Source organism: Catharus ustulatus, chromosome 3 (assembly GCF_009819885.2).
Source record: "Catharus ustulatus isolate bCatUst1 chromosome 3, bCatUst1.pri.v2, whole genome shotgun sequence".
NCBI classification, from domain to species: Eukaryota; Metazoa; Chordata; class Aves; order Passeriformes; family Turdidae; genus Catharus; species Catharus ustulatus.
This window is the reverse complement of record NC_046223.1, coordinates 109542068-109569452: the sequence shown is the minus strand read 5'-3', so window position 1 is coordinate 109569452 and position 27385 is coordinate 109542068. Positions and strand designations below refer to the sequence as shown.

The 27385-nt window shown below is 47.4% G+C and overlaps 1 protein-coding gene across 1 annotated transcript; it reads left to right on the top strand.

Annotated features, from left to right (window-relative positions):
* Window positions 1-25471, top strand: SDC1 (syndecan 1). Its single transcript, XM_033056796.2, has 6 exons — window positions 1-21; window positions 480-748; window positions 20758-20839; window positions 21870-22363; window positions 22552-22681; window positions 23216-25471. The coding sequence occupies exons 2-6, from the start codon at window positions 692-694 to the stop codon at window positions 23380-23382; spliced, it is 930 nt and encodes a 309-aa protein (XP_032912687.1). The 5' UTR covers window positions 1-21; window positions 480-691; the 3' UTR covers window positions 23383-25471.
* The last annotated feature ends 1914 nt before the right edge of the window (window positions 25472-27385 follow it).

Sequence of the window (27385 nt, the reverse complement as noted above, 5' to 3'; positions counted from 1 at the left end):
CTGAACACGCATTTTCTGGAGGTGACCGGGAGCTCGGAGGGCTGCCCCGGGTGCGGGGCCACCGGGGAGCGCTCCCGCCCCTCTCTCCGGGCTTTTCCCATAGTGGAACGGGAAGGGAGGGCTTTTAACAGCATCACCACTATTATTATTATTATTATTATTTAGAATTATTATTTTTAGCGAGAGGGAAGGAAGCTCGGCGGGAGCAGTGCCTCTGCCAGAGAGGAAATGTGGGAATGCAGCGCAGGGGGAGCCGGCGGAGGAGCGGGGAGGGGGCAGCGCAGGTAGCGCGGCAGGAAGCGGGGGCGGGCAGGGGCAGGGCGTGCCGGGCTGGGCTGGGGAGCCGTGCCGAGCCGAGCCGAGCCGAGCCGAGGGGAGGGGAGCGCAGCGGAGGCGGGGCCGGCCGGGGGGTGGCCGTAAGGTGAAGGTTGTTTCAGTGGGTTCATTAAAAGACAGAGTTCAACTCCTCGCCATCGCAGAGCGCTGCTGGGAGGCTGCTTCGGCTACGTGCGAAGGGGGAAAAGGGAAAAAAAAAAAAAGAAAAAACCCAAACACAAAAAGAGAAACCAGTAAAGGGAGCGAACCCGCAGCTACTTAAAACAATTCTAAGAGGAGCAGAGCAAGAGCGGCGCTGGAGACGGCGGGAAGCAGGGGCAGGCTGCGCGCTCCCGAGGCCCGGCGAGGAGGAAGGATGATAAACGTGGTGGCCGTGTGGCTGGTGGCCCTTTGCTTCCAGGCTGCTGTCCCGGTGAGCCGAGCGGAGCGCGGCGGGCGCGGCGCACGTGGGGCGGCGGGGCCCGGCTGCGTGCGGGGCTGGGCGGGCCGGGCCGGGCCGGGCCGGGCTGGGGGGACCGCCCGGCTCCCCGCTTCGACGGGCTGGCGCAGGGGAGCGCAGCGCTGCCCAGCCCTGCCGGGGGTGGAGGGCTGCGGTGGCCTTTGTGCTGGCGGCGGGCTCCAGCCCGGCTGCCCCGGCAGCCTTAATTCAAACCAGACCCGCCGCGGCGGCTCCCGACCTGCCGGCGGCTCCGCCCCGGGGCCCGCGGGCGGGCGGGCCGCGCTCCCCGCACCCCCCGCACCCCGGCCGGCCGCGGGACCCCGCGGGGCGCCCTGAGGGCCGGGGGGACAGCATGGATGGACGGACGGACGGATGGATGGATGGATGTCCCGCCGTCCCTCCGCGGGCGGTGAGCGGCTCCGGGGCAGCGCTGGCATGCGGCCCTTTGTGGTTCGGAAGTCACGGTGACTCCCGAAGCGGGGACGCTCCTGCCGTGCCCCGGGGAGCGCGGGTCGGCGGCTCCCTGCTCCTTTGTGCTGCGAGCCCCGGCCCCGTGCACGGTACCCGGACTCTGCTTTCTGCCCGCTGAAACACGTCCCGGTGCTGCCCGGCGGGCTCACGGCCGGCCCGGTGCCGGTGCTGGGCCCGGCCCCGCTGCCCGCAGCACGGTGACCCCGCGGGCTCGTCCCGCTGCCGTGTCCCGGGAGCGGCTCTGGGCAGCCCGAGCTGGTCCCGCAGCAGCAGCAGCCGCCAGGTGTCATCCGCGGACAGGCCATGGTGCCTCTGCTCTGCTCCCGCTCCTGCCAGCGCCTTTCCGCGCAAACCTGGCTCCGCAGCCCCTGAAGCGCTGTGCTCGCTGCTCCGGCTCTGTGCTGGCAGCCTGGGCGCCGCCGAGCCCCGTGTGCGGCCGGAGGGTGCGGGGCAGGAGGCTCTGGGGCCGCCCCTCGAGGGGGACAAAGCCCGGTCCCATCCCTCTCTTGTGAGATGAGGGACACGCTTCTTTGCTTCCCCCAGCAGACCTGAGTGTGCACCGGTTGTGGGGTGTTCCCCTTTGGATGAGTTGGGAGGAAAAAGCAGAGTATGAGGTAGTTTGAGCAGGGAGGGCCATCAAAGTAAAATCGGCAGGTTCTTTTCTTTCGAAAGGATTTATTTTAAACTTGCCTAGGGATGAACTGCAGCACCAGTCGGATAAGGAGTGGCAGAACAAAGTGCACAGTGGGATCTGAGCTGCTCGAAATACCTCTGGTTTTGCTGTACCATTCTGTCTGTGAACTTTGCCTGCAGCTCTGGACATGGACCCTCCTAGCCCACATGGCAGTGAGTCGTTATGAGATGGCTAAAAATTGCAAACATGTGAGTGTAGGCAGCGCTGTTCCATGGGAGGAGAGCTCTGCTCTCAACTCCTGAGTAAGCTTCTGCTTAATGAAGTGAGAAAACTGCAGTTAATTTGCAGCCTCTGTACTGTATTTGGTTAAAATTGTCCTGTGATAAATATTCCTGACTAGAAATGATAAGGAGGTGAAGCAGATGCTTGTCTGGAGTTCTCCTGTGCCTATGAGACACTCGTGCCTGGATGGCACTGCAGATCCAGGGGTTTTGGGGTGAGCACACAGAGGAACAGAAGTCCTTGGGACTCTCCAGGGTGACTCAGCACTGAGGCTGTTGCCCTTCTGCTGATCACATGGCTTTTTTTCCCCCATGTCAAAATGTCAGTGACAGGGACTAATCTGCCTTTCCCATCCATCTGGAACAATTATGATTTTACATTAAGTGGCTGAAAACCTCTAGTGTTGAACACAGAAGCAGAGTGACCTTGCACAGTAGTTTGAATCTGGCAGACTGCAGTGCTGTGGGCACTGCCATGGTTGTGTTGATTCCTGGTGGTCTGATCATTGGGATGGATGCCTCTGCTGCTGGCACATGGCTTGGCCCTTGGCTCTTTTTGTGTAACTTGACTCATCTATGCATATTGTCATTGGAATAGTAAACAGGAGCAAGAAAGTGGCCAAACAGTAGTTGTTTTCTTACCTGCAGGAATGACTGGGGAGGTTCCTCCTGTCCTTCAAGGTGACACTTTATTGCTTGAAACACTCTTTATGAGACTAATTGCCCTCTGTTGTTATTATGGGGGTATGGCCTTCCTTGAAATAAGAAGGCTGATACACCTTACCATTTTAACAGTTTAACCTTGTTATTCTCTAAATTGGAAACTTTTACACAGTATAACACTGCCAGGAAGCCGAGCCTAGATGCACATCCTGCTGCAGGAGGGCAGTGGGCAATCCATCCCACTGGTGAGAGAAGGAGGGTTCTGATTGTTTGGGCTGGTGTAGGTGCATGCTGCTGGTTGACACGAGCTTAGCAGAGCAGGCCAAACCTTTTTCCAAGAGTGATGTCACTCCTATCTGAACGTAAACTCATTAGAAGAAATTAGGTAGCTCAGCTTGCTTGTTAAACATGCAGGCAATGGATAAGGAGGAAACACTTTCTTCTGTAGTGTGCATGGAGCAGTGTCACAATATTGATCTAGCACTGTAAACAGAGCTTCTCCATCTGAACCCTGACTTGCTGGTGGCCACCTCCCAGTGAAGTGGGGACTGCTGTATCTGGTCAGCTCTGAGCAGAGCAGTGGCAGATGAGCTGGAGTTCGTGTGGTGTAGGGGGGCTCTGGTGCAGTTTTGTAGTCTTTATTCCAGGTTTCTCTTAGTTTCAAGTGGTGAGAAGAGCTAACATTTTTAATGGCAGCGCTCTGAAATTTCTGGAAACAAACAATCCTCTCTTAACAACCTGAGACAAGTTACAGCAAGTGCAAGAAACCTGTAAGCCTTCTAAAATTAAGTTAGTGCACAAACCTGAAATGTAGGCTGCTGTTTTAGCAGCAAAATCGGTCCATTTTAAGAATGTGTTTTGCATTGCCTGTACTCAGATGTCTCCAAGTGGCCTGTATACCAACACTTTGTCCTAACTTTCTTTGGAGTGATTCCTGTGTCCAAGAACCATACAAATACCCCTGAGAAGGACATTCCACACTTGCTTCTGGCGTCTGAGGAGCTGGGATTTTAGGCCCTCCTTACAGGGAGGAGGGAGCTCTTGGGAGAGAGAAGATACGGCCTCTTCCTGAGTACGTGCTGCCAATTATAAAATTGCAGTGCTTCAGCATTGCAGCGTTAGTGTTTTCATCCTAATAGCTTTGAGATAATAAAGAGCAGAAGACATCTAATACAGCACTCCATGACAGCTGAAGATAGATGGGCTTGCTGTGTTCAAATGGCACTAGTCCCTCAGGACAGCGTTCAGCTGATGCTGAAGCACCTAAATGTAGGTGTCTGTGTATGCTGGGTGCTTAAGCCCTCATTAGAGTCAAGGTGTGATTATCTGACCAGCCCCTGCACGTCTGTCTGCTCCAAGGTGAGTTGCTTTGTCAGGGCTTTATTGGCTAGATCTCAAGTTGCCTATAAGAGGAGCACAGACTCCTTTACTCTGGTGCCTTTATCTGAGACCCATTTAGCTCACAGTGATGGACTTTTTATCTGTGGAAATTTATGGTAACTTTCTCTGTAAACAAACAAACTGGACAGGTGGTGTTCCTGCCAGGAGAACTGGCAAAGCAGTGGGGAGCATCAGCTGCTGGCTAGAACAGCAGCTCTCTCCTGTTCTAGTGTAACTGTAGTCTTGCTCTGCTAAAGGTTGTGGAAGAAATTAGGGATTATAGCTGGGCCTTGTCTCAGCATTCTGAAGTGAGCAGAATATATATGAGTGGAAAAATAAGTGGTTGTATTTGGGGGGAATGGTTGTGAGCTGTTGAGTAGGCATCAGAGTGTTGTAATATTTAAAGACACTTTATTTGTGGATTAGACATGAAGAGCTTTTGTTACTCCCTAGACTTTGATATAGGGGAAGTTGCTTTCACCAACAGTGCAAGGACTTGTTTCTTACAGGTTCACTTCTGAGCTGAGAAGATACTCTTAAATGCAGAAGGCATGTGGTGCCTCCTGTGGAGTGCTGAGTGTCAGCTTTGTTACCAGGTCTGTGTTAACAAAATTAGGGCTGATGAGCATACCTCACTGGAACTGCTGCTCTGCTGGTTACTGGTGTACTGCAGCAAGGAGCCTTATGGCTAGAAACCTGGGATAGTGCCCCGTCTGCTGCGGGGATGCTAATGGAAAAGTTACTGCTCTGTGAAGCCTCACCTCAAGGTGAGATAACATTTGGACCTCCTACAAGCAGCTCTTGTGGGGCAACATCTGCTAATGTGGTGGTTTCCCAAGCTCTCTGTTTCTCAAGCAGTGCTTGGCTGCAGTCGGCATTCTGGGTCTTGTGGAACCGGCACGGGTCCAATGGAGTCTGTTAGCTTGGGCTCTGAGCCATGCTCCACTGTAATGTTTGTATCTTGCTGCTGAGACCAGTCTCACCAGTGAGGCTTGCTTTGCTGGATGGGAACCAGTGTGTTAGTGGGATTTGGATGGAGTTGGCAGTAGAACTTCCCGTTGAGTCACTGGAGCTGCAGTAACCACTGAGTCATGGAGGTGTTGTAAGTCATAGCTTTCCCTGCTAGACTTCTACTTAGAAACTCCTTGGGGTATTATCAGTTGAAGAGCTCTTGCTGCTTCACCTGTGTGTCTTGCTGCTCTGCTCTCTGGCAGAAGTATCTTCTCCACAGCCCGTGGTTTTGCAACATGATTCTCTTTAATGCCCATTCATTTTGTGTCTTGGTGTTCAGCCTTTTCTAATAACTCAAAGGTCTTCTGGATTGCTCTTGCAGAACGACTCCTGACTAAATCAAGGGTTCTGATATAACATAGGAAACTACCTGCCAACCAGTTTAAAATACTCATGGGTATCCTGCCTTGCATGGGGGCTCTATGTTGTCATACTCCACTGTGTAGCTTTTCTACACTGCCTGTGCAGTAATGTGTCTTGATTGCCAGTCATAGAAGCAAAGGCTGACAGTTTTGATTTTTGGCTGTGGGCAGTGCCAGGGACACAGTCCTGTCAGCCAACCTTCTGCAAAGCACAGCCAATTCTCAGAGGACTCCTCAGAGTGCACTGGCTCCATCACCTGAGCACACACAGACCATGGCTGGGGATGGGGCTTGCTCTTTGTCTGCACTGCCACGTGATGAGGAGCTTATTGCCTCTTTTAAATGTAAGGAAACTTGAACTCCGTTCCACTTGGAAGGGAAGTGTGCTGAATGCTTTCTGGGCAGTACTGCAGACCCTGATTGTCCTGTGCTGTTACACAGGAAAGCTCTTGCTAATTAGTTTCTAATGCTGGTGGCTGTACGCATCCTGGTCAGGGCCAGGCAGCAGCCCCATCCAGCCCCTTGCATGCAGGGATTACTGGAGGAGCAGACTGTAGATTGAAGCCAGAGGTGGGCAGGGGTGAGTGGAGCCAGTCTGCTTTCTAGAGAGCAAGTGGTGATTAATGTAATGAGTTCCAGATGAGAGCTCTTGTGAAGCTCCATGTCCTAGCAGTGGTGCTGCTGTGGCTGTGCTGGTAGGAAGCCTTTGTATATTCTCTGGGGATCAGGGCTGGCAGCTGCAGTGCTGTAGGAAGAGACTACCTGGCTCTTTCCTGTCCCAGAACAGGATCCCATGCTGCCTTTTTCTATGCTTTGAGACCAGAAGAATGGGGAAATACTGATATAGGTGTGTATATATTTATGGGGAGAGACATCTGTACCTCATGTGCTATCCAGCTGACAGCAGTGTTTGGAGGCTGTGTGCCCTGGCCCTAGCAGGGTGATCTTGGAGATCAGCCTGTTGATCTACCAAAACATCAGCATCTGCAGGAGAGACCATGTTATTGACCAGATAATAGGGATCTTTAGGGACAGTCCAGGTTTTCTTCAAAGCTGATGGGTAAAAGCCCAAACCAGAGGAACCACAAAGCTTGCTTGAATTCATATCTAACACAGATGCTAATATATGCAATATTCTTTGCAACACTCACTTTCTGTGCTCTGTTGCTTATGAAACTGTGATAGAGACTCTCACACCAGCAGATTTGATGGACAAATGATATTTGTCCACCTCACTGGCTCTAGCAGAGAGTGAGTGGCACCTACATGCAGTGGAAAAGTGGTGGTGAGGCTTGCATCGAAACTTGCCTAACAGCCTGCAGCTAGACAGCTTTGACTTCTAAATCTCTTTCTGTCCTAACGGAGGAATCATCTAGATCGTGACTACTTTCCCATCAGTGAACAAAGCACAGAACAAAAGAGGCTGACTCTGGCATGTCTGGGCAGTGGCAAGGAGTGCTGTGCTATCGAGTGCTCACATCGCCTGACTCATGGCCTGCAGAAGAAAGCTGCTGGCTTAATCCTGCAGCAGCACCGGCTCCCTCTGAAGTCTGTTTAACCTGCAAAAAGTTCCCCAGTCTGCATCTATAGTTGCACTCTGAGCTGTGAAACTCTGGTGAACTTCTTTCTACAAAAGCTGGAAAATGGGATTATGAATAATTAGAAGTTATTATTTTAGTAGCTCAAAAGTGCTAAATGCTCAGTGTGCCCTCCTGCCACCCAGCCTGCAGCCAGAAGAGGTTAAAAAGATTCACCAAACGTTCCTACACTGATGTTTGTCAGTAAATGTGGTGGGTTGATCCTGGCAGGACACCAGGCACACTGAAGTGGCTCTCACTGCCCTTCTCGGCTGGGCAGGGAGAGAAAATATAACAGAAGACTTGTGGGTCAAGATAAGGACAGGGAGAGATCCCTCACCAGTGACCATCACAGGCAAAATGGACTTGGCTTGGGGAAATCAATTGAATGTATTACCAATCAACTCAGAGTAGGATAATGAGAAGTAAACCCAAATCTCAAAAACAGCTTGTCCCTTTCAGGACTTAACTTTAATCCAAATTCTCCAGCTTTTCCCCCAGGAGTTCAAGGGATGGGGAATGGGGACTGTGGTCAGTTCATCACACATCTCTTCTGCTCCTTCTTCCTCAGGGGGAGGATTCCCCAGTCTTACCCTGCTCCAGTGTGGGGTCCCTTGCACAAGAGGTAGTCTCCACAAACTTCTCCAGTGTGATGAGTCCTTCCCATGGGCTGCAGATCTGAATCAAGTGCTCCAGTCTGGATCCCTTCCATGGGGTGCAGTCCTTCAGGAACAGGCTGCTCCAGCCAGCTTGGGTCCCCCACAGGGTCACAGGTCCTGTCAGCAAACTTGTCTGGTGTGGGCTCCTCTCTCAGTGGGGGCTACAGGTCCTGCCAGGAGCTTTTCCAGCATGAGGTTCCCATGGGATCACAGCCTCCCTGCTCTGTTGTGGGATCCTTCCCAGGCTGCAGGGGAATCTCTGCTCTGGGGACTGGAGCTCCTCCTGTCTTCTTCCTTCACTGATCTTGGGGTGTTCAGGGTTGTTACTGTCACATGTTCCCACTCCTCTCTTGTCTGGCTGCAATTACTGCAGTGCAGTAACTCCTTTCCCCTTCTTGACTGTGTTATCCCAGAGGCACTGCTGCTGTCGCTGATGGTCTCAGCCTTGGTCTGTCCTGGCTGGCACTGGCTCTGTCTTGTTAGAGAAACCACCCCTGTAGTCCCCCTGCTACCAGAATCTTACCATGCAAACCCAGTACAGTAAAGCACGTTAGACACAAGGTGTCTTGCGACCAACTTAAATGCTAGAGTCAGAACTGTGTAGGAAATCTAATTTTCTGGCTTGTTTTGTAATGCACCCCCCTCACCAGACTGCCTGCTGAGAATTTTCCTGTGCTTATTTGGGGGCATACTGGTTGGCAAGGCTCAAAACTATGCCATAAATCATTCTAATAGTATGATGGTATTGGTTGTGTTCTAGTGCCTGGGGATGTTCTCTGATATTAATTAATTTACTAGTATAATGTAGCCAGTGGGTCTCTGGCTGCAGGCCCAGAATATTATGAAGCTGAGAAAACTGCAGTATCCAGTAAAAGAAAGTGAAAGTTCACAATAGAGGATCACGACTCTTCTGTTGGAAACTGAACCTGTTTTGGATACTTCAGAGAGATGGGCAAGTACAGTTGTGTGAGAAGTCCTGTGTAATCCCTCAGCTGAGCATTGTGAGGTGAATACTACACACCTGAGACAGCATTCAGTGTTGTTGTGATGGTGCTGGTACATGCCAGTGGTTCAGCCTGTGCTTTTAGACTTGGCCCATAAACTGGTCCTTCAGCATTTTGTATTCTTGGTAGTAACTTGTTAGTAAAGCATTCACCTTGCCTTGTAATTTTAGCTCTGTTTTATTGACTTGTCGTGGTGCCTGTCAATCTATCAGCAGTGGTGTCTCTTGTCTCTTCTCAGTATAGATGTGTAAAACACAGGATGTCCAAATCACAGTTTAAAATCTTACAGTTGCCCATACGAGGCAGGAGAGCATCCAGAGTGCACAAACACGGTACCATCTCCCACTAAACTGATGGCTGCTCTGAAAGAAGGCCATGGGGAAGACAGGTGAACAAGCTGTGTGACAGCAAAAATGACAGCATCAGGTGGAACTTGGACAACAACTGAGATCAGAAGGAAACTCTGATTTGTCTTGCCTTTGTAACAGTCCCTTGTTCAGGGCTCTGCTGTACAGATGAGATATGAAACTGTAACTGGGTGACTAGGTCAGAGTTTAATCCAGTAGGTGTTTGGTCAAGAAATGCCTAATGTCCATTAGTTAAATGAGGGGAACAATGGGTGACAATTGAAGCAGCAGGTTTTTTTAAGACTGTTTCTGATGGGAGGATTTCATGTGGTGCTTCATCACTGCAGTGATACTTCAACACCCTCGTGACTCAGCATGGAAGCACACCAGTCAGCTCTCACAATCTCACTGAGGTGTTGCATAATTTAACTGGGAATGGGGCAACTGCTGTTTTGTAGTATGTGCAGGATTAGCAGTACTTTTGTAAACCTGAGCACAGACCATTAATGTTGAGTAGGAAGTGCTGTGAGCTTGATCTGTGCCATTTTGTATGGGTAGATCCCTGGCTGTGTGCTCCAGTGGTTGTGAGCACGTATCCAAGGGAATCCATGCAGTCTGAACTGTGTTCTGCCTTAGAATAACTCGGTGAAATGTGGTCCAGCCTGTGCCCAAAGACCATCTGAGCTACTGCTGTTTATTCCAAGGAGACCAGTAGCACTCAAAACACTTGCATGATGCTTTTCTGCAGGAGCTGCTGGGACTGTTGTGGAAGGAGGGGGTAATGGTGAAAGTGTGTCTTTGAGAAGACTCTTGGGACAGGGGAGCAGGGTATTCCTGCTCTGAGATGTGCCTTCTGCATGTGGTGGAGGTGTTTCACTCCTTTAGTGAATGGCTTAGTCATGGTGGTGTAACTGCATCTGTTATCAGGGATGACTTCTGCATATAAACCACCTTGGCTTAGTCAACACTGAGATCCTGTGGATAAAACAAATGTGATAGCATGCCTCATAATGCAGGGAGAGACTTGATTTCATCAGATCTGAGCTGGCAATGGTGAGCCATAGAAACAAACATAAAAAGAACACCGGGAGTCGTAGAACATACTGAGTTGGAGCTCCACAAGGATCACCGAATCCACTGTGTGCTAGTGTAAGCCCTGCCAAGATGCAGGAACTGCCTTGCATTGGGTCAAACCCAAAATGTAAAGCTGCCTGCATGGTCTGTGTGAGTCTAGCCGCTGGCTGGTGACTGAGACTCATGAGTTTATTCTTAACAGATTGGTGAACCCTGCTGTGCAAGGACAGAGTCCTTTAGAACTGGTGGGAGCTTAGCTGTGACCAAATCTGAAGGGTGCTGTGGAATGCCAACTCTTGGCTCATTTTGCTGCCCAAGTTTTACTTCTGTAGCTCCCTTGAAAATAGTCAAGGTCATGTGTAGCAGACTGACCAGTAACAGCACCAAGGGATCAGGTTTTGGGATGTCCCTGGTCCTGCCATCTGGTGTGCACAGAGGGAGATTGCATTGGTGCCTGTTCAAGCCAGGCAGCTCCTTCTGGGTGCTTCCAGCCCCCTGCTCCATCAGCTCTTGAGTGGGGCTTGTGGCTGGAAGGGCTGGTGGTGATGCTGCAACTGAGAAGTGGAGTGTGAGATTTATAGTGAAATGCAACATTCCAAGGGAACACATGTCTGGGATGTGTGTATGGAAAATACAGATTGTTAGCAAAAAATAATTTCGCAAGCATTGGAGACTTCATTGTGCATCCTCTAAAGAAAATGTGGAATTTGCACAAAAGCAAATCTTGGGCTATTGTCATGATATGAAGGAGTTGATGTAAGTTCTGTAAGTTAGACTGTGAGCAGATCAGCTGGGAAGATAAAGCAGAGTTTGATAGCAGCAGCCTTGCAGCTGGCAGGTGTTTCTGTCACTGAAGTGTGGGCAAATAGAAGGGAACTTCTGTTCTCTCGTGCATATCCGGTTGCTGTAGGATGTGTCCTCTTATAAAACATTACCTGGGCAGTTCCACTGTTACTCTGTGTAACTAATTGGAACACCTGGTCAGCTTTTTTGTTGTTGTAAGGCCAAGTATTTATAAGTTTAAGTAGTCTCACTTAAGTTTACCAAAGGCTTTAACTGAGACCTTTGGTACTCCAGGGTTGCAAGTTCATCTTTTTGCTGAGGTTTAAACAACATCCTAGCTGCTAGGAACCACAAATCCTGTTCTAAATACAAGCTCTTAGTTTGGTACACTAGGGATTTTTTGGATTTCACTAATTTAGTATAGCACAATTTGCTCAAATTAGCAACATGTATGTGTCAGTAATAGACTGAAAATGCTTCTGTCATCCTTCAAGAACTCTTAGAGCTTTGTCTCCTGGCTCCTTGGCATATCTCACATTAGGTAATTGCTGGATTCAGGGTGGAGAAGAGGGAAACTCTTGAGGTAAGAACCTGAGTCTTTTCCTATCTGTGTGCCTGGTCACTGAAGGCTGTTGCATTTACTCTTGTCTGACAATTGTTCCTGGCTGCATGTTGGCTCCCCTTCCTCAGGTGAAGCACAACAGCTTCTGTCCCCCTTGGAATACTGTGAAGCATAGTGATGTTTTTGACTTCACATCTGCTCAGGTCAGAGCACTTGTGCAGCTGCAGCACTGCTTGTGGTAGTCTGCTGATCACATAGAAGCTGGCATGGAGCTCATTTGAAATGAGCAGTAGTTCCACCAGCTAAATTGCCCAACATTTGTGTCCAGGAAACAGGCTTCCCTGGGCCAGGGGCACACATTCTGGTGCTGCTGAGGGGCATCAGCGATGCACAGGGTGCCACCATCCTAATTGAAGACTTGAGATGCCCCAGACCACATCTGGCTCTCCTAAAGCCGCTCCTCTGCAGGTGCAGGAGCCTCTTGGTGTCCTGCACGTGGCTGATGGCCCCACGCTGGCCATGTGCAGCTCACAGGAGAGGCCAGTCCCAAATGGGGGCACTCACCCCTTTCAGCCCTTCCCTCAAACCCAGCCTTGGAGCCATTCAGCAGCCTCAGGGCTGTAATGCCAGCTGGTCTGCTTCACTGGGAGCTGGGTGGTTTCTGAGGTGTGCAGAGAGGAGATGGCTTCTCCAGCCCACACATGCTGTTAAGGAGCCACCAGGCAATCTGCAGCCCACTGCTGCACTCCTCAGAAACTCTGGTTCTGTAGCAAGTTTAACTGCAATGACAATCCTCAGTGCTGATTCCTGAACAGGGTGAGTGGGTATCAAGAGATGGGGCAAGAAAAGGAATTTGCCTCCACCACAGGTCAGCTGGTTGGGAATAATTGGCAAAGAATGCCGAAGACAAAAGCTCAAGAATGTTTATATGTGCTGGAGGCAACAGTGCAAACTCCAGTCTCTTATTTAAAGTGGCTGTGGCTGCTGATGCCTTGTGTGAGCTGAGTTTTTCTTTGTCACCTGAACTCCACAGCAGGGGTTGCAGGAAGAAGAGGCAACAGGTATTTAGATACTGTCACTTCTAATTTCTTCTGCTGGCAAGAGGGTCACATTTATCTGTGCTGTAGTTACCAGTGTGTGTGGGGAATGTGGTTTGGGCTGCTGGAGTCCTCTGCTGGATAGGTTTCCATTTCATAAAGATTTTCTGCCTGCCAGCACGTTCCCCTCTTTAGCCTTGCTTTGTCAGGTTTCAGGGATTGGTGCCCACCTCTAGCCCCTGCTGAAACCAAGCAATTCTTGCTCTGTTCCTTTCTCCAAAAGCAAGTAAGTGGCTGTTGCTGTAAGAATGAATCTTCTCTGCTGGTTTTGCTACACTAGGAAGTAAGAAATGCTGGTGACTTTCAGTCAGAGGGTTTTAAGACAAGCTAGGTTTGCCTAGTCTTGGCTTAGGCAGCTCACTGCTCCATCTCTCAAGCCAGTTTAAGCAGATTGAAATTAATTTCCCAGGATGGCCTCAGTGAGCTGCACCCACTTTGCACAACCCTTTGAGCTTATACATTGGCTGTGGCTTGCTTGTGCTAGCTCAAGAAACAAATGCCTGAACTATCAAGTATGTTAAAGAGCTGCAGGGAAGGATCTTTAAAGAAAAGTGGTTTATAACATAAAACTGAACTGGCTGCTTCTCGTGAGATTAGCTGCAGGGAAATGAGCTTTCTCATTAGACTGCATCTTCAAAGCTCGGCTGCCTTGAACGTGGGAGACAAAGGGGACCCCACTTGTGGCCATGCTGTGCCAGCCTGTCACTGACACAGAGCTGAGTGTGGATGTGCTGATCTGTGGAGAGGTGCAGTCTCTGGCCAGGGCTGCACTGCTTGGCTGGAGGGAGCAGGGTGGTGTGGGTGAAGCAGCGTGCAGTAATTGTTTGATATATTGTCCAGGTGAAGCAGCAGGAGCACAGGCTGTAACTCGCTTCTCTGTGTTGCTGGGGCACTGAGCAGGCTCCTGTGGAGCTGGCTGAGAGGCAGCTGAGCTCCTGTGCATCAGATCTGGCACGGAGGGCTCCATGCACAGCTGGGTGCTGTCCCTGCTGCCTGTGCATGGCCAGCAGCTTCCCTGGCTGAGGAATCCCTCTGGCACTCAGCCACTCAGCTCTGCTCAGCCCTCTCTGCTGAAGGATGCTCAATGCACTCTTTGTCAGGAATAAATGGCAATTGCACTGGCCCTCTGTAAAGTTCAGGTGGCCCAGGATGAAGCAGAACTGCTCCCCTTTCCCCTTTGGTACTGTGTGTTCCTGCTGCCAGGAGGACTGTGAGGGCTCCAAAGCACTGCTGTCAGACCTTGGAACAAACATCCATGGCGAGCAAGCACTGCAGAGGAGAGCTCTCCCCACAGCCCCCGTCCCTGCTGGGTTTTGCATGAACCTGTGTGGCCCTCTGAGTCAGGCTGTGATTTGTGCTTGCCTGCAGTCTGGTGATGAGCATTTCCATAATGCATGGCGGGCTGGGGAATGAGTGTCAGCATCCCAGAGCCAGGCTGGGAGTCTGTGAATGCCTGAGCAGCCCTGGCTGCCGCGCTCTGCCCTCTGCCAACACAAACACTTGTGCATTCATGCACTGAGTAGGATTGAGAAACTGGTCCTGCTGGAAAATTCTTTGCATGATATTTTATCCTCTTTTTGCTTTCTTTGTTTTTTTTTTTTTTATTTGTCTTTTTGTTTTTGGGGTTTTTGTTGTTTTGATTTTTTTGTATTTTGGGTTTTTTTGTTGTTGCTGTGGTGGTTAATTTTTTTTTAATTGCTTTTTTCCCCACCCTTTTGTTGGGTTTAACAAGACCAGTTCCCTGCTCTGGTTCACCATGAGAGTGCACAAACAGACATGCAGGGGATGGTCCAGGGAGCATGAAGTGACATGCTCCTGTGAGAGGTGGGAGTTGAAAGGGCCCTGCTGTACAAGGTGAAACTCAACCTGATGGCGACAGGCTGCTTCGTTTTTGCTCTTGGCACGTTGATTGCTGTGTTTCTGCCCTGCTTAATTAAAAGAGCTGCCCTGTCACTCTAAGGAGAAAATGTAAAGCTGGTTGGGCAATAGTGTGGAGCCTCTGGAAGCACTGGGACACTGCTCTGCCTGTGGAGTAGCTGGATGCTCTTCCTTGGCCAGTGCATTTTGTGCAAAGGATCAGGGCATGCTCCTACAGCTTGAAGAAAAGGAGGATGAAAGCCTAGTGAACAGTGGGCAGTCTGCACTCTGTTTTGTTCTGCCCATAGACCCTAAGAGCCCTCATCCTCTTTGAGCAGCTACTGGAAGGTGTTTTGCTGCCTTTGAGAGCTGAGTGCCAAGAGGAAACTGCTGTGTGATCATCAGGGAGTTCAACACAACCAGGCCTTCTCCCTCCTCTCTAAAGTCACCACACAAAAATAGAAGAGGAGGGCAGTAAGAATGCAATTAACCAAGATTTTCCATATGTGTTTACACTAATAATGATCTGACAGACAAGCAGCCAGATTAACTGGCTTGCTTACCCCTTTCTGCTACAATGGTGCTTGCCTTGCTGAGTGGAGAGCACCCTTTGCTTTCCACTTGCTCCTCTTTGGAAGGAGCACCCTCTGAGCCACTAAGCAGCTTTGCTGCAGGTGACAGAGGTTGATGGATGGAAGGGTGGGGATGCTGCAGCTCAAAAGGTTATTGAGGGTGCAGGGGAACACCACCATCTGAATCAGGGAGGGCACCAGGAAGTGAGAAGTGCTGGTGACTTAGTTTGGAGAATCATAGAAGGGTTTAGATTGGGAGGGACCATAAAGATCACCTAGTTCCAACACCCCTGTCATCAAGGCAGCCCCTGATTGGAACACTAGCCAGGGATAAAATACTGCTTAAATCTAGGCTGTCCAGCCCCTGGACTTTTTGTGGGGGGTTTTTAGCTGTCTTTGTACTCTTTGGCCTGTGCTGTTAGTCTGCATCTTTGGCTCCTCTAGGAAGAGAAATACTTCACTAACCTGCACGATCACCAAGGAGCACCAGGGTTTATCTTGAGCAGTGGAGTAGCAGGAGAAACAACTGCAAGAGAATTTAGGTGAGGTGGTCCCACACTGCTGCTGAGTTCTGATGTAACAGGCTTGAATGCAAGCTTTCCTCTTGACTTGCCATATAAAAGCATGAGCTCTCTTTCTGCTATTCCAGAATTTATGGCTGACTCTTAAAAGAGAAGGTTTGCATGGCAAACTTAATTTCTGAGTCTGTAAAAGGAGGATAGATGAGGCTGCTGCTGGTGGTTTTTATATGGGGTTGGTTTTTTTTGGTTGTTGGGTGGGTTTCTTTTTAATTTTTTTTCCCTCTTAACCATTTAAGATGTCTCCCAACCATGAACATCTGGGATTGAAGTTAATTGTGCACGGGCTATTAACTGAAGAATATCAACGTTTAACAAAGCTAAAGTTTCCTTCAGCAGGTGGTTTTATCTTCCCCCACACTAATACCAATATTACCTTGAGGTTAGAAGCTCTTCAGGCTGCTCTGCCTCAGCATTTCTTCAATGTATAGAAAAAGGTGAAAGACAAACCTTTCTGTTTCAATTTATTTAAGAATTAATTGCTCAAATCCTTGTGAGAGTATTATTCTAGATGCTCTATTGCAGCCAAATTACAGGGCAAATGCTTGTCTTGCTCTTGTATAACTCTTAAACAAGAGCAAACTGTTGGCTTTCCTTCCCATGCAGTTGGAATACTCTCACAGGATGGTGAGGAAGGTGTTTGAGGTGGGAGAGCTCATTACAGTTCATTCTTTTCAGCTGAGTAAGAAGGATTTCTTAGGAGAAATAAATGTGCAAATTTAACAGCTTTATTCAGATAATGGAGGATTTCAAGTGTTTTTGACACTGCAGATCACTAACTGGATTAATAAGAGTTGGATACAAATCATCCTTAATCTAGTTAAGGGCTTGTTGCAGCTTGTGGCAAAGCCAGTGGTTTTGCTTACCTCAAAGAGCAATTTGAGAAAAGCTCTTTCCTTTTGCATGCATCAAATTAAATAAATGTGGTTCCCAGTTGGGGCAGGGTTAGATCAACTAATCAACTACAAATCTCCCCCTCATCATGAGAGAGTGCTTCAGATCTCTGCTGTAACAGGAGGGAGCTCTGTAGCAGCCGATGGGGTAAACCAGAAAGACTCATGTTTTGAGACTCTGACCAAGATGAAGACTGAAGAATAGTTAAAAATTGTATTTTAAAAAAGAAAAAAAGTCTGGATTATGTCAGCCTTCTGGATCCAATAATATTGCTAATGAGTTGTGAAAGCCTGGACCATTGTTGATTAAATTGAAGATGCCACTAAGCAGCTTTCTGGTTGTCCCAGCAGAACTGAATAACTATTGTTCTGCAACAATGCAGTGCTCAGCAAGAGCAGAAGCTAACAGCCACCCCAGGGTATCCCCAACCAGGCTGCTTTGATCCTTTCGGAAGAGGGTCTTCCACTGGTTAATGAGAACTGGTTAAAGCATATCAGAAATACGGTTCAAAACGTTACCCCTCACATGCAACTGAATTCAGTGACAGAAAATCAAAAGGATTGGACAAGTATTTCCAACCAGTTGTCTGAACTGTTAAAAAAGCCCCAACAAAGCCATACAAACATGTTAAATGGTAAGAAAGCAACATATTATAGGTGCTTGATAAAAATGTAAAGTTTTCTTGATTAGAGTACATGAGCTACCATCAGAGATCCTTCACAGGATCCACTGTCTGAAATGTAGAGTAAGCTTGTTTTAAGCTGGAATTATTTTCAGCTCTTTTGTATGATAGCATAATTTAGTGTTCTGTGCCCCTAATCCTCTTGGCTAATCAAAACCTTTCCCATTGGTGTAAGTCAGCCTCAATAAAAGGTCAAGGAAAAACCTTGGCCATGAGGTGTTTGTTGTTTGAACAGCACAGTCTGTCTTCCTGATGCAAACCCAAATTAGTTCAGTCCCTTCCAATGCTGTCCTGAGTCAGTGTTTTCTAACCTTGCTGTGTCTGAAATCCTGCAGCAGCAGATCATTATGGAAGCATGGCCTTTCTGCAGTACTTGTATTTTGTGGGGAGGTTACTGTCTTTGGAGGTTACTGCCCATTGAAGCTGTAATTTATGGAGCAAGAAATGTAGTTTTTATATAACCATACAGTTACATAAATTGGGCAAATATTCCTTAATGCTTGTGTGTCATGAAATTGGATGATGTCATGAAATTACAGCACTTTGTGGTTATTCTGACTGCTATCCACATGTGCATAATCCTTTGCTGTCCCTTGAGTATTTGGGCCAAAGAAAGTCCCTCTGAGATCCCAACTGCCTGGCCAAAGGGAGGTGCCACAAATGCCCAGAGGAGCAGCTGGGAACAAGGCCTTTTGGCACATGTAACTGCACTAAGTTCTCATATAAAAGTGTGGAAAGCAAGCTTTAGTGATGCTGATTCATGTCTTCTGTTATTCTCTTAGGTGCAGCAGCCAACCTCAGGGGACTGGGACTGGTCTGGGTCTGCAGTCCTGTTTGGAGGGTGGGCACTGGACAGCCCTGCACTGGAACACCACTGGGTGTCCATTGGGTGTCCATTGGTTTGGACTGGGCTGCACTGGGCTCCTCTCCTCTGAGGAGGACCTCACCATCCCTGCTCAGATACAGAAATCAAATGGGGACAGAACAAGGGAGAAGCAGAGCTTGCAGCAGCCTGGGAAGAGTCTCAGAGCTCGGATGTGAGAGGAGTGTAAGGGTAGGGGGGCTGGACACAATCTGTAAAAACAAAATGTGGCACAACTGAACAAGCCTCACCTATTAACCCTTCAAGGGGAAGGGGTGCAGGCTCAATAGTCAAGATCAGGAGTTGCCATTTTATTTCTTGGCAGTCTGTGATCCTTTCAGGAGGATTATTGAGGTCTGCAGACAATCAGTCTGTCCAGGTGTTGTTGGAAATCCGTATCAGCTACCCCTGAATATTTGGGGGGAAGGTGGCCTCGATCCTAGCTGCTGTGTGGTGATACAATCTTAAGCTGTATTGGCAGTCCCTTACTTCAATAAATAGCTGGAGAGTTTGCCTTCTAGCTGCTTCAAGAAGTCTTCCCACTGGGAGGAGAATGCAACCTTTACCTTTAGCAACACCTTCCCCTTTTGCGCTCAGCCAGGCTGGGTGAAAGAACAAAGGGTTGTCCTTGCCACTGCTGGTGTGAGAAGTGAGGGAGAAAAATGGTCCCCAACCCCCACCAACAAAAACTGCAATTTCTAAGGCCTCACTTGCCTTCTGAACATGCTGGAAAGGGCACACGAGGGAGCTGAGTTTGGGCAGCCTGGCAATTCTTCCTTTATTCTTTATGCACCAACAGTTCATACTCTTTAATATTTGAAGTGTAGTGAGATCAGCCTGTGTGAGTCACCATCCTTCCACACAAAAAGGAAAACACACTGGAAGTACTTATCTGACCTACTTTCTGTGGAAGGGTGCAAAAACCCAGTGCAAACAAGCAGGGACAAATCTAAAAATCAAAATCACCTCATGACTTGCAGTTAAGCAAGCGATCGAAGGGCAATTCACTCTAGAAATGTGCTTGCAGAAGCTTAAGGAATAGTGCTTTGGGGGTTTATTTCCAGTAGGGAAGAAAAGAGCTGAAGAATTTTATATCTATATGACAGATTTTAGTTCCTAGTTTCTTGTTATTTAAAAAAAAAATCATATAACTATAGTAATTGCTTAGAAGGGGTAAGATCTTGGGGCTGAATAGGCTGGTGGCAGCTTGGTTACTTGTCTTCAGAGAGGTGGACTCTAACGGGCTAGTTAAGTTAACTACCTGGGAAACTAGTTCAGTGGAAATGTGGGGAATGGATAAGGTATTAAGGATGGAAGGGAATACTGGATAAACCTGGTATCTTAAGAATAAGAAGGAGATAGGACCAATAAACACATCCATTGCACTGAAGTGACAACTACAGAGCTAGATTGTTTTGACAGTACATACTGGTGTCTTACTTCTTCCTGGGATGAGGATGGATGTTATATTCATTTTTAAGTGACCCTACATTAATGCAAGCTAGAGAAATAGAGTAGGCCTGGCTGCAAAGCTGGCAAGAGTGTATGTCCCTTTTTACATAATAAAATGAGGCTTTGCACTTCTTGGGATCATAGGGTTCCCACAGCTTGGATGATTCAATGTGACATCTAAATTTGTAGATAGCAGTGCTGGAAAGGGGTGACAAAGGTGACTTGAGGATGGGACAGAAGTAAAAATTCGTGAAAACAGGGAATGTAGTTGGATGTCAAAAAGATGAAATTTGGAAGAGGTGACTTACAGGGCTTTGGTTTGAAATGTGAGAAGGGAAAATGACTGGTTAGGTAATGGTAGCCCTGCAGAAATAAACCTGAGGCTAGTCATGAGCTGAGAGTCAGGCATGCTGTAGTGATAGGAGCAGTAAGTGTATACACACGGGCCAATGAGATGCATGAAGTAATCATTCTGTAATTACTAAATTAGTAAACACTAGAAGAGTGTTGTCATCTTTGGAGATCCTGAATAGCTTTGAGTGTTGTATGATCTGGCAAACATAGAACAGGGGTTTGCCCTCTTGTTTCAGCGACTGAATTTCAGTGCTGGTTAGTGCACTCCTTGGAGTGTAAATGGAGAAAACTCGGGGCTTATTCTCCAACAGTGAAGGCTGGCTTCTATCTCTGGATTTATTTTGGGTGCCCATACTTAATGAAAAGGGACTTTGATTCTTCTTCCAGCTAGGTGGTGTAGTTTCAGATATGTGAACAGTATTTGAGTCAGAAAGGGGAAGAAGACAAACTCCTTTGTCTCCCCTTCCCTCCTGCTCCTTAGAATTAATGCAGTGATTTGCAGATGGAGTGGTTGGTAGGGAAGCAGCAGCTGACATGGGCTGGTAAGGACTGAGCATTGCCTGGATGCAGCACTGAATGATTCCTTGCTCTCTCCTTTCCCAAAGTAGCTGCAGCCTGGAAGCAGTGCAGAGAAGGGAGACAGAGCAAGACTGACCTTTCCAACACCAAACAGACTAACCAGAGCTACTCTTTTGGGAAGGGGAGATGAAAAAATGCAGTCTGAACAAAAGAAGTGTGTGACCTCTAGGAACCCCTTGAGGACTTGCAAGCAAGCTGATCACTTCAGTCTCATCACTGACACATCTTCTTGCTCTTCTCTTTAAAGCAAACTACAAATCTAAACCTTCCCCCTGAAGACCTTGATTCATCTGGCGATGAAGACGACGCGTTCTCGGGTTCAGGTGCAGGTGAGTTTTTAGCACTTGTGCTGGTAGTGCTTGATCCATCCAGGATGAGATCTCAGGAATCACCCAAGTGAAGGGGGGTAGAGGGAGGAACCCACACACACACCCCAGAGTATGAGAGCTGGGACCAGAGAAAGGGCCTAATCTATTAATCCTGTACTCCTTGAGATGCTAACAGTCAGTAGGAAATGAGCTGCAGGAGGCTTGAAAGGGAGCAGAAGCAGAGGTAGACTCCATGTGACTGCTGATGTGAGATGTTGTGTGAAGAATGTTATGAAACTGGAGTGATTCTTCACTCATGGGGAAGAGAAATCATAACAAGGCCCCTTATGAGCAGGTAGGAGATAATGTTTGAGGGTGTGTAAAGCCCAGCCTACCAACATGTATCAAGTGCAAACCTTATCTGTCCTCAGATATGCATGTTCCCATAGACCATAGCTTTTTATGAGTTACAAAGGGGATTTAGGGTAGGGGAAAAAGTCTATAAAAGTGATTGCAACCTGCATGAGAGAGACCCTTGGTGTTCAGTGCTGAAGTTGGGGGGATGCTAGTGAGAAAAGAGCAAACTATTGAAAACTGAAACTTGCTATCTTTCTGCTTCTTTCCAGCCACAGGTTTGTATTTTAGATTAAACTCTGCAGAAATTAAGACCCTGAAATGAGTGCCAAATGTGGTGGTAGGGACTGAAGGTGTGATTGCTCTGAATCAAATAAAAGTGTTTATTGAAAAAGACTCAGATAACCACCCTGGGGAACCAGTGTACTGAAAGCAGATTTCCCTTGTCAACCCCACCACAAACAGACACTTTTGCCTTGGGGAGAAGCAGATGACTAATGAAGTATTGCTGAATAGCACGTTGGTCTGTTCCTTCCTTATTCCTCTGAAAAGGATGAGGAATTACAAACTGAACTTCTGTTATTATGAAAATTGACTATGAAGGTTAAACATCCTCATTAGGTAGTGTCCTGAAGATACTATTGACAGGCATCTAAACTGGCCAAAGATAATATTTTTTTGTTTGTTTTTTTTGCAGGTCCTCTGACTGACCAGTCTCACACCTGGAGAATCCATGGAGAATCAACTAATTCCTCAGTACTGGCAGCACCAGTGGATTTCAGTGAGCAGCCATTCCCTGGGATTGAGAGCAGAACTGAAAAGGAAGTAATATCTCCTTCTGCCAGCAGTAATCTGGTGACAGAGGAACCAGTTGTAGCTGTGAAGGATGAAGTATCCATCCTGGGCTCCCCTGATGGGAAACCAACAAGCCATGCAGTCACAACAACAGTGAGAAGCCCCACTGCTCACTTCCCTTCCGTGGTTCATGTGACTCCTTCACAAGTCTCTGCTGTGGCCCATGAGCCTGAACCTAAAATGCCCAGCTCTGATGTGCCAGACACCAAGGAGATGCCCCAGCCCCACTCCACTGTCCCTGGCGAGGGAGACGTCGCTGCCACGGCCGCGGCCACAGCTCCCGAGGATGTGGTTCCTACGCACGAGGAGGTTTCTGAGGATGGCTCTGGAGAACCGGTGAGGACTGACAGTTCTGAGATGTCTTTAGTAGCTTGTAGTAAGTTGGTTTGGCAAGAACTGGTGTTAATTTGTCAAAACCAGTGATTGGTTTAATAGGTTATGGTGGTGGAGGGTTTTAGATGAGAAAAACAATGTGCTGGAAAGTCTCCAGAAACATGAATAACCTGCCTTGTATGTCCCAACAGGGAGACTTCATCTTGACTAAAGAGGACGATTCTGTCCCCACCCAGAACTCAGAAGTGCTGGCTGACTCTGAGAGGAATGCCAAAGCAGCAGGAGCCTCAGGAATTATGGATAGAAAAGAAGTTCTTGGAGGTACGAGATATTTTGGATTTCTTGTTGCTAGAAGCAGATTCTTGTAGGAGTCTTCAGGCAGAAGAAGCTGCAGTTGTGCAAATAAAATACATCCCTGAGCAAGGAAGCCAACCTTTTATGTTAGACCTCTGAAATGAGGGTGATGCCTCTGTGTTGTCAAAACCCTAACGGGCAAATATTAGTCTACTAATAGCAGAGAGCAGTGGCTGCTTTATCTGCAATTTTGTTTAAACCTCTCCCTTCACTCCTCTGAAAGATTACAGTAAAATTTCTCTGTTGCTGCCTCAGTTAAGTTACCAGGGTTGAACAGCATAGCCTTGTGTGCTTTGCAGCATGGCCCATTGGAGATCATGTCCCTAGGACTGGCTGATCTGTTTGAGCAGGTGATGGTGCTTGGTTTGGGAGGGGACAGAAGGACAAATAAATTTAAGTCATTAGCCAGGGACAGGTAAAGAACAGTCTGGAACTTAAAATCATAGTAGCATTATCTGGTATGGCATCTAGAGTAATTTCTGTCTTTTTCTCTCCTTCCAGGTGTTATTGCTGGAGGACTTGTAGGCTTGGTGTTTGCAGTGTTTCTAGTTGCATTTATGCTGTACAGAATGAAGAAAAAAGATGAAGGCAGCTATTCACTGGATGAACCAAAACAGTCTAATGGAGGATACCAAAAACCACACAAACAAGAGGAATTCTATGCATAAACACTGATCTTCAGGACACTTCTTTTTCCATCTTTCTTGGACTCTTCTCTCCCTGCACGTGGACCTCCTAGTGTGCTTTGCATTAAACTTAAGCCATATGATCATTGGGTTATTTGCCCTTACCACTTTGCCATTGGAAATTTTATAACTACAAAGTAGATCTGGATTCATTGAACATTCCCTGCTTTCTTGCACAACTTTTTTTTTTTTTTAAACAGAATTGGAGCTACAAGTTCCTAAACTCACTTTGGTTTATCTAAAGACTGCTGGGACTGGCGGTGGGGAGAAGATAAGGGAGCACTGTATGTATAAAACTCTCAATATTTAGGGAAAGGGCTAGCAAGAATAACCAATTACCAGTGCTCAAATTCTGTATAGCAGGGATCCTTCCTATTTAACTCATAGATGTGTTTTGACTGTAACAAGTGGCTGTGCTGGGCAGACATTTGGTACACTGCTATCCTCTAGCTCTTTCTGACAGCTGTATTTGGAGCACTTAATGCCTATGAAGCATCAAGCTGAACTTGATCTCTGCCGAAAGGAGGTGTGAGGGGCAGGGTTAACAAATGACTGTCACGTGGTTTGAAATAACTTATAGTTTGGAAGCATTATCCCATACTCAGAACCAGCTCATAAGCAGTTGATCCATACACTAGCACAAAGCAAACCCCAAAACCAAGCGAAGAGTTAACTTTACCGATAGTGTTGGGCTGTCCCACTACCCTCTCTCTCTCTCTCTCAAGGTGTAGGTAAGAAGTAGATTTTTCTGAGCAGTCTCATCTCAGACATTCCCTTTCCTAGGTGCCAAGTGGAGGTTGGCTGTCCTGCTGTGGGTGATTTAACCCGTGCAGTGCCAGGTGGCTGGGCTGTGCTGTAGCACCTCCGGCCACCTCTGGCTGGGAGCTCTCTGTGCCACAGCGTGCCATGGCACACGGGATGGGAGGTGGGAATGCACAACAAGACTGCAGCTAAGGAGTAGAGAAACGTCTGAAATGAGCCTGGGGAAGGCTGAGTGTAGGTGGCCTTAAACAGATACAACATGGTGTGCTTGACTCTCACTACTGTGGAGCGGCTCCTTGGAAGCTGCTCCTGCACTTTGGAGAGGAGCCACTCCAGGGATGTCAGTCCAGCAAGGGCAGAAAAGCACCTCCTGAGCAAAGTCTGGATGCCTGAAGCTGTGTGTGGTCAGTGTGCTGCCAGATGTCAGGCACTGGGGCCTCCCTGGGGTTCCCTGAGTGTCTCAGAGCGAGCGGACACGAACGTGGTGCTCTGTGCGAGCCTTGCTCTGCTCTGCCTTTGGGTAGCTTCTCACCACTCCAGTTCCTCGTCACTCAGTGCAGAAGGTATGGGGTGGGTGGAGGAGTGTTTGTGACTGATGTAAATATTTGTACTGGTGAGCCAGAGGGAATGATCCGAGCGTATTGGACAATATTGCAACAGTTGGTACAAACGTTGCACGTCAACAGACAAACCTAAAAACCTGTGTAATTTAAATGAAGTATAAAACACTCCTGAGCTGCCATGCAGCTAAAATTGGTGCCTTCTCTGCAAACACAAGAAAAAAAACCCCAAAATGTCTTGATTCCAAACTTTTCTTTATGCACATGGAGAACTTGTGCATATGTGTAGCTGGCTGTTTTTTTAAGTAAAGCTGCAACAACCATTATGGTTTTTTGTTAGGGTTGTTTTCTTTTTTTTTTTTTTTTTTGTTTTTTTTTTTTGTGTTTGTTTTTTTTTTTACTGAATGAATTTTTATAGGTTAATGCAATGACCAGATGGTGTTAATTTCAGCTGTAATTCTTTGCTTTGTATAGGAATGTAGAAATGTTTGATAGGTCTATCTATGAAAAGGTTCTTGTAAAGCACAGGAAGATAAAGTAGTAAAATTCAGTTGTACCTCACAACCTTGTTAGGGGGAAAGGAAAGAAACTGTATATTTTGGTAGTCTTAACTGACAGTTTGTGAAACAAACATGACATTCTGTGTTATTTAAGTGGTACAAATGAAATATGAGTTCTGACAGAAGATGCAACATTGGGTTATCTGTATGCCATGTAAAGGTATACTGCAATAAATGGCATTTTGGCAAGAATGTGTCTGACACAATCTGTCTGTGAACACTGGTGTGTGTAATACTTCAAAACGTAGATGCTGTTTTTAAGACTGCCTAAGTCTTTAAGGAATTGGGTTACAGAAGTGTGAATTTTGGGGCTAAAGACACAGAGATTCAGTTCAGCATTTGAAGGGTAGGAGTGCCCTGGGTGTCCTGGTTGCAGTGAGCAGCTCTTGCTGGAGGTGCTGGTGTGGGACACAAATGGGCTCTGGTGGAGGCTTGAATAAAATGGCTTTGTTTGAGCCCTGCGACATTTCATGCTGGTTCTGGTTTTGGGACCTCTCTTTGTGCAGGATGTGACCATCCCCAAATGGTGATAAAATCTTCCACAGGGCTTCCTCTTGCTCCTCATCTGCCCTCAGGGGTTTGAGAGCAGAGGGATTCTCAGAGGGCAGCCCCCAGCCTCCTATTAAAATCTGCTTTCCAAGACAAATTGGAGATTGTACCCCCGAGGAAGGGGAACAGAGCAGGGTTGTCCTCAGTATTCTGTGTGTGCAACATCAATTACTCTGGGGTGCTATGGCTCGGGTGGGAGGAGATGGAGCAACACAGAAGTAGAGGAGAATATCCTTCACAAACCAGGGAAACTGCTGTCTGTCTGTCTGGGTCTTACTGCAGCTTTACAATTATTTTGTTTTGTAAGGTTTTGAACTGCAAGAAACTTTTTTTTTCTTCTGTAAACTGGCCGCTCTATTTTGAGTTTGCTTACACTGGAACCATGGTGGGGGCTATGTTTACAAAGAAAAAAACCAAAAATATTTGGAATAATCTTGGTTATCGGAAAGTTTTGGGATCAGGCAAAAGTATTGAAGGATTGAATTTAGAAGAGTTGTTTCCATAGCTAAATACAGCTGAAAAGGGTTTTTTAACCTCATGCCAACTTTGCCAGTCCATTAAAGCAGGTAAAGACTTGTGTAAGATCAGAGTTGGCTGGTTTGCATTGCAGGGCTGTACCAGCTGTGAATTCACTTCCTTAGGGGCTGCCCAGACTTTTGCTTCCCCTTTTCTAGTCGGTGATAATGTGTGAAGTTAAGGCAGCAGGGAGGGAATAAAATGAAGTGCTAAGGGAAGTGGGAAATTCCTGTGTGAAAATCCTTGCAAGTGCAACACTTGTCTGATCCTCAGCGTGCACTTGAGAGAAATTTTGTTGTATCAAGAGAGAATTATTTACAGGAGGGCCGGTCTGCCTCTGTACTTTGGCACAGGTTGGCCTGGGTTTTCCTGAGTCACATTTCTCTTCACTGTGCTTCCTGACTTTCTCCTTCATCCATGCTGGAGCAATTATCACATTTGCTCTTGTTCACAAGTGAGATGCAAAGAATGTGGCTGGCAGAAAAATTTGACCCCTTCTTTGTTCTGGAAAAATGAGCTGGAGGGTGTAAATGCACTGAATGTCAAAGAAGGCAAACTATGAGAGAAGGAGAACTTTTCACAATTCTCACTTTGTCAGGTTGTATTAGAGCCTATAAAGGAAGCTAAAGCAAATCTAAAGGGCTGTATAATCTTGTAATTGAAATAGAGAACAGGAGAAAAAAGAGGGCCATTCTACAGGGGTGCTGAGAAGAAAAACTATGTCAGGCATTTCATAAATGCCTTATCTGAGTCTTCATCAGGACTAGTGTGTGTATATTGATGAAAAGGAGTAGTGGAATGAAGGTGCAGGGTGAAATTTGCTCCATTTGAGCTAGCTGCAAAACAAAAAACAAAACAAACCCCAAGCTTTTAAATATGTAAGAGGTGAGGTGGAGGCTGAAAACCAAATAGTTACTTAGCATTCTTGGGGTAGTGTTTAGGTCATAAAACTGCAAGCCTGATGTTTTTAATAAGTTTGTCGAGTTAGAGGACAGCAATTTTACTGCAGAAAATGAAATGCAGCTCTTCACTAAGGAA

Bases quoted from the DNA above. Each gene is read 5' to 3' on its own strand.
- SDC1 (XM_033056796.2), top strand. From the start codon at position 692: ATGATAAACGTGGTGGCCGTGTGGCTGGTGGCCCTTTGCTTCCAGGCT. The intron at 749-20,757 runs GTGAGCCGAGCG...TTCTCTTTAAAG, and splicing joins GCTTCCAGGCTGCTGTCCCG to CAAACTACAAATCTAAACCT. The intron at 22,364-22,551 runs GTGAGGACTGAC...ATGTCCCAACAG, and splicing joins AGGATGGCTCTGGAGAACCG to GGAGACTTCATCTTGACTAA.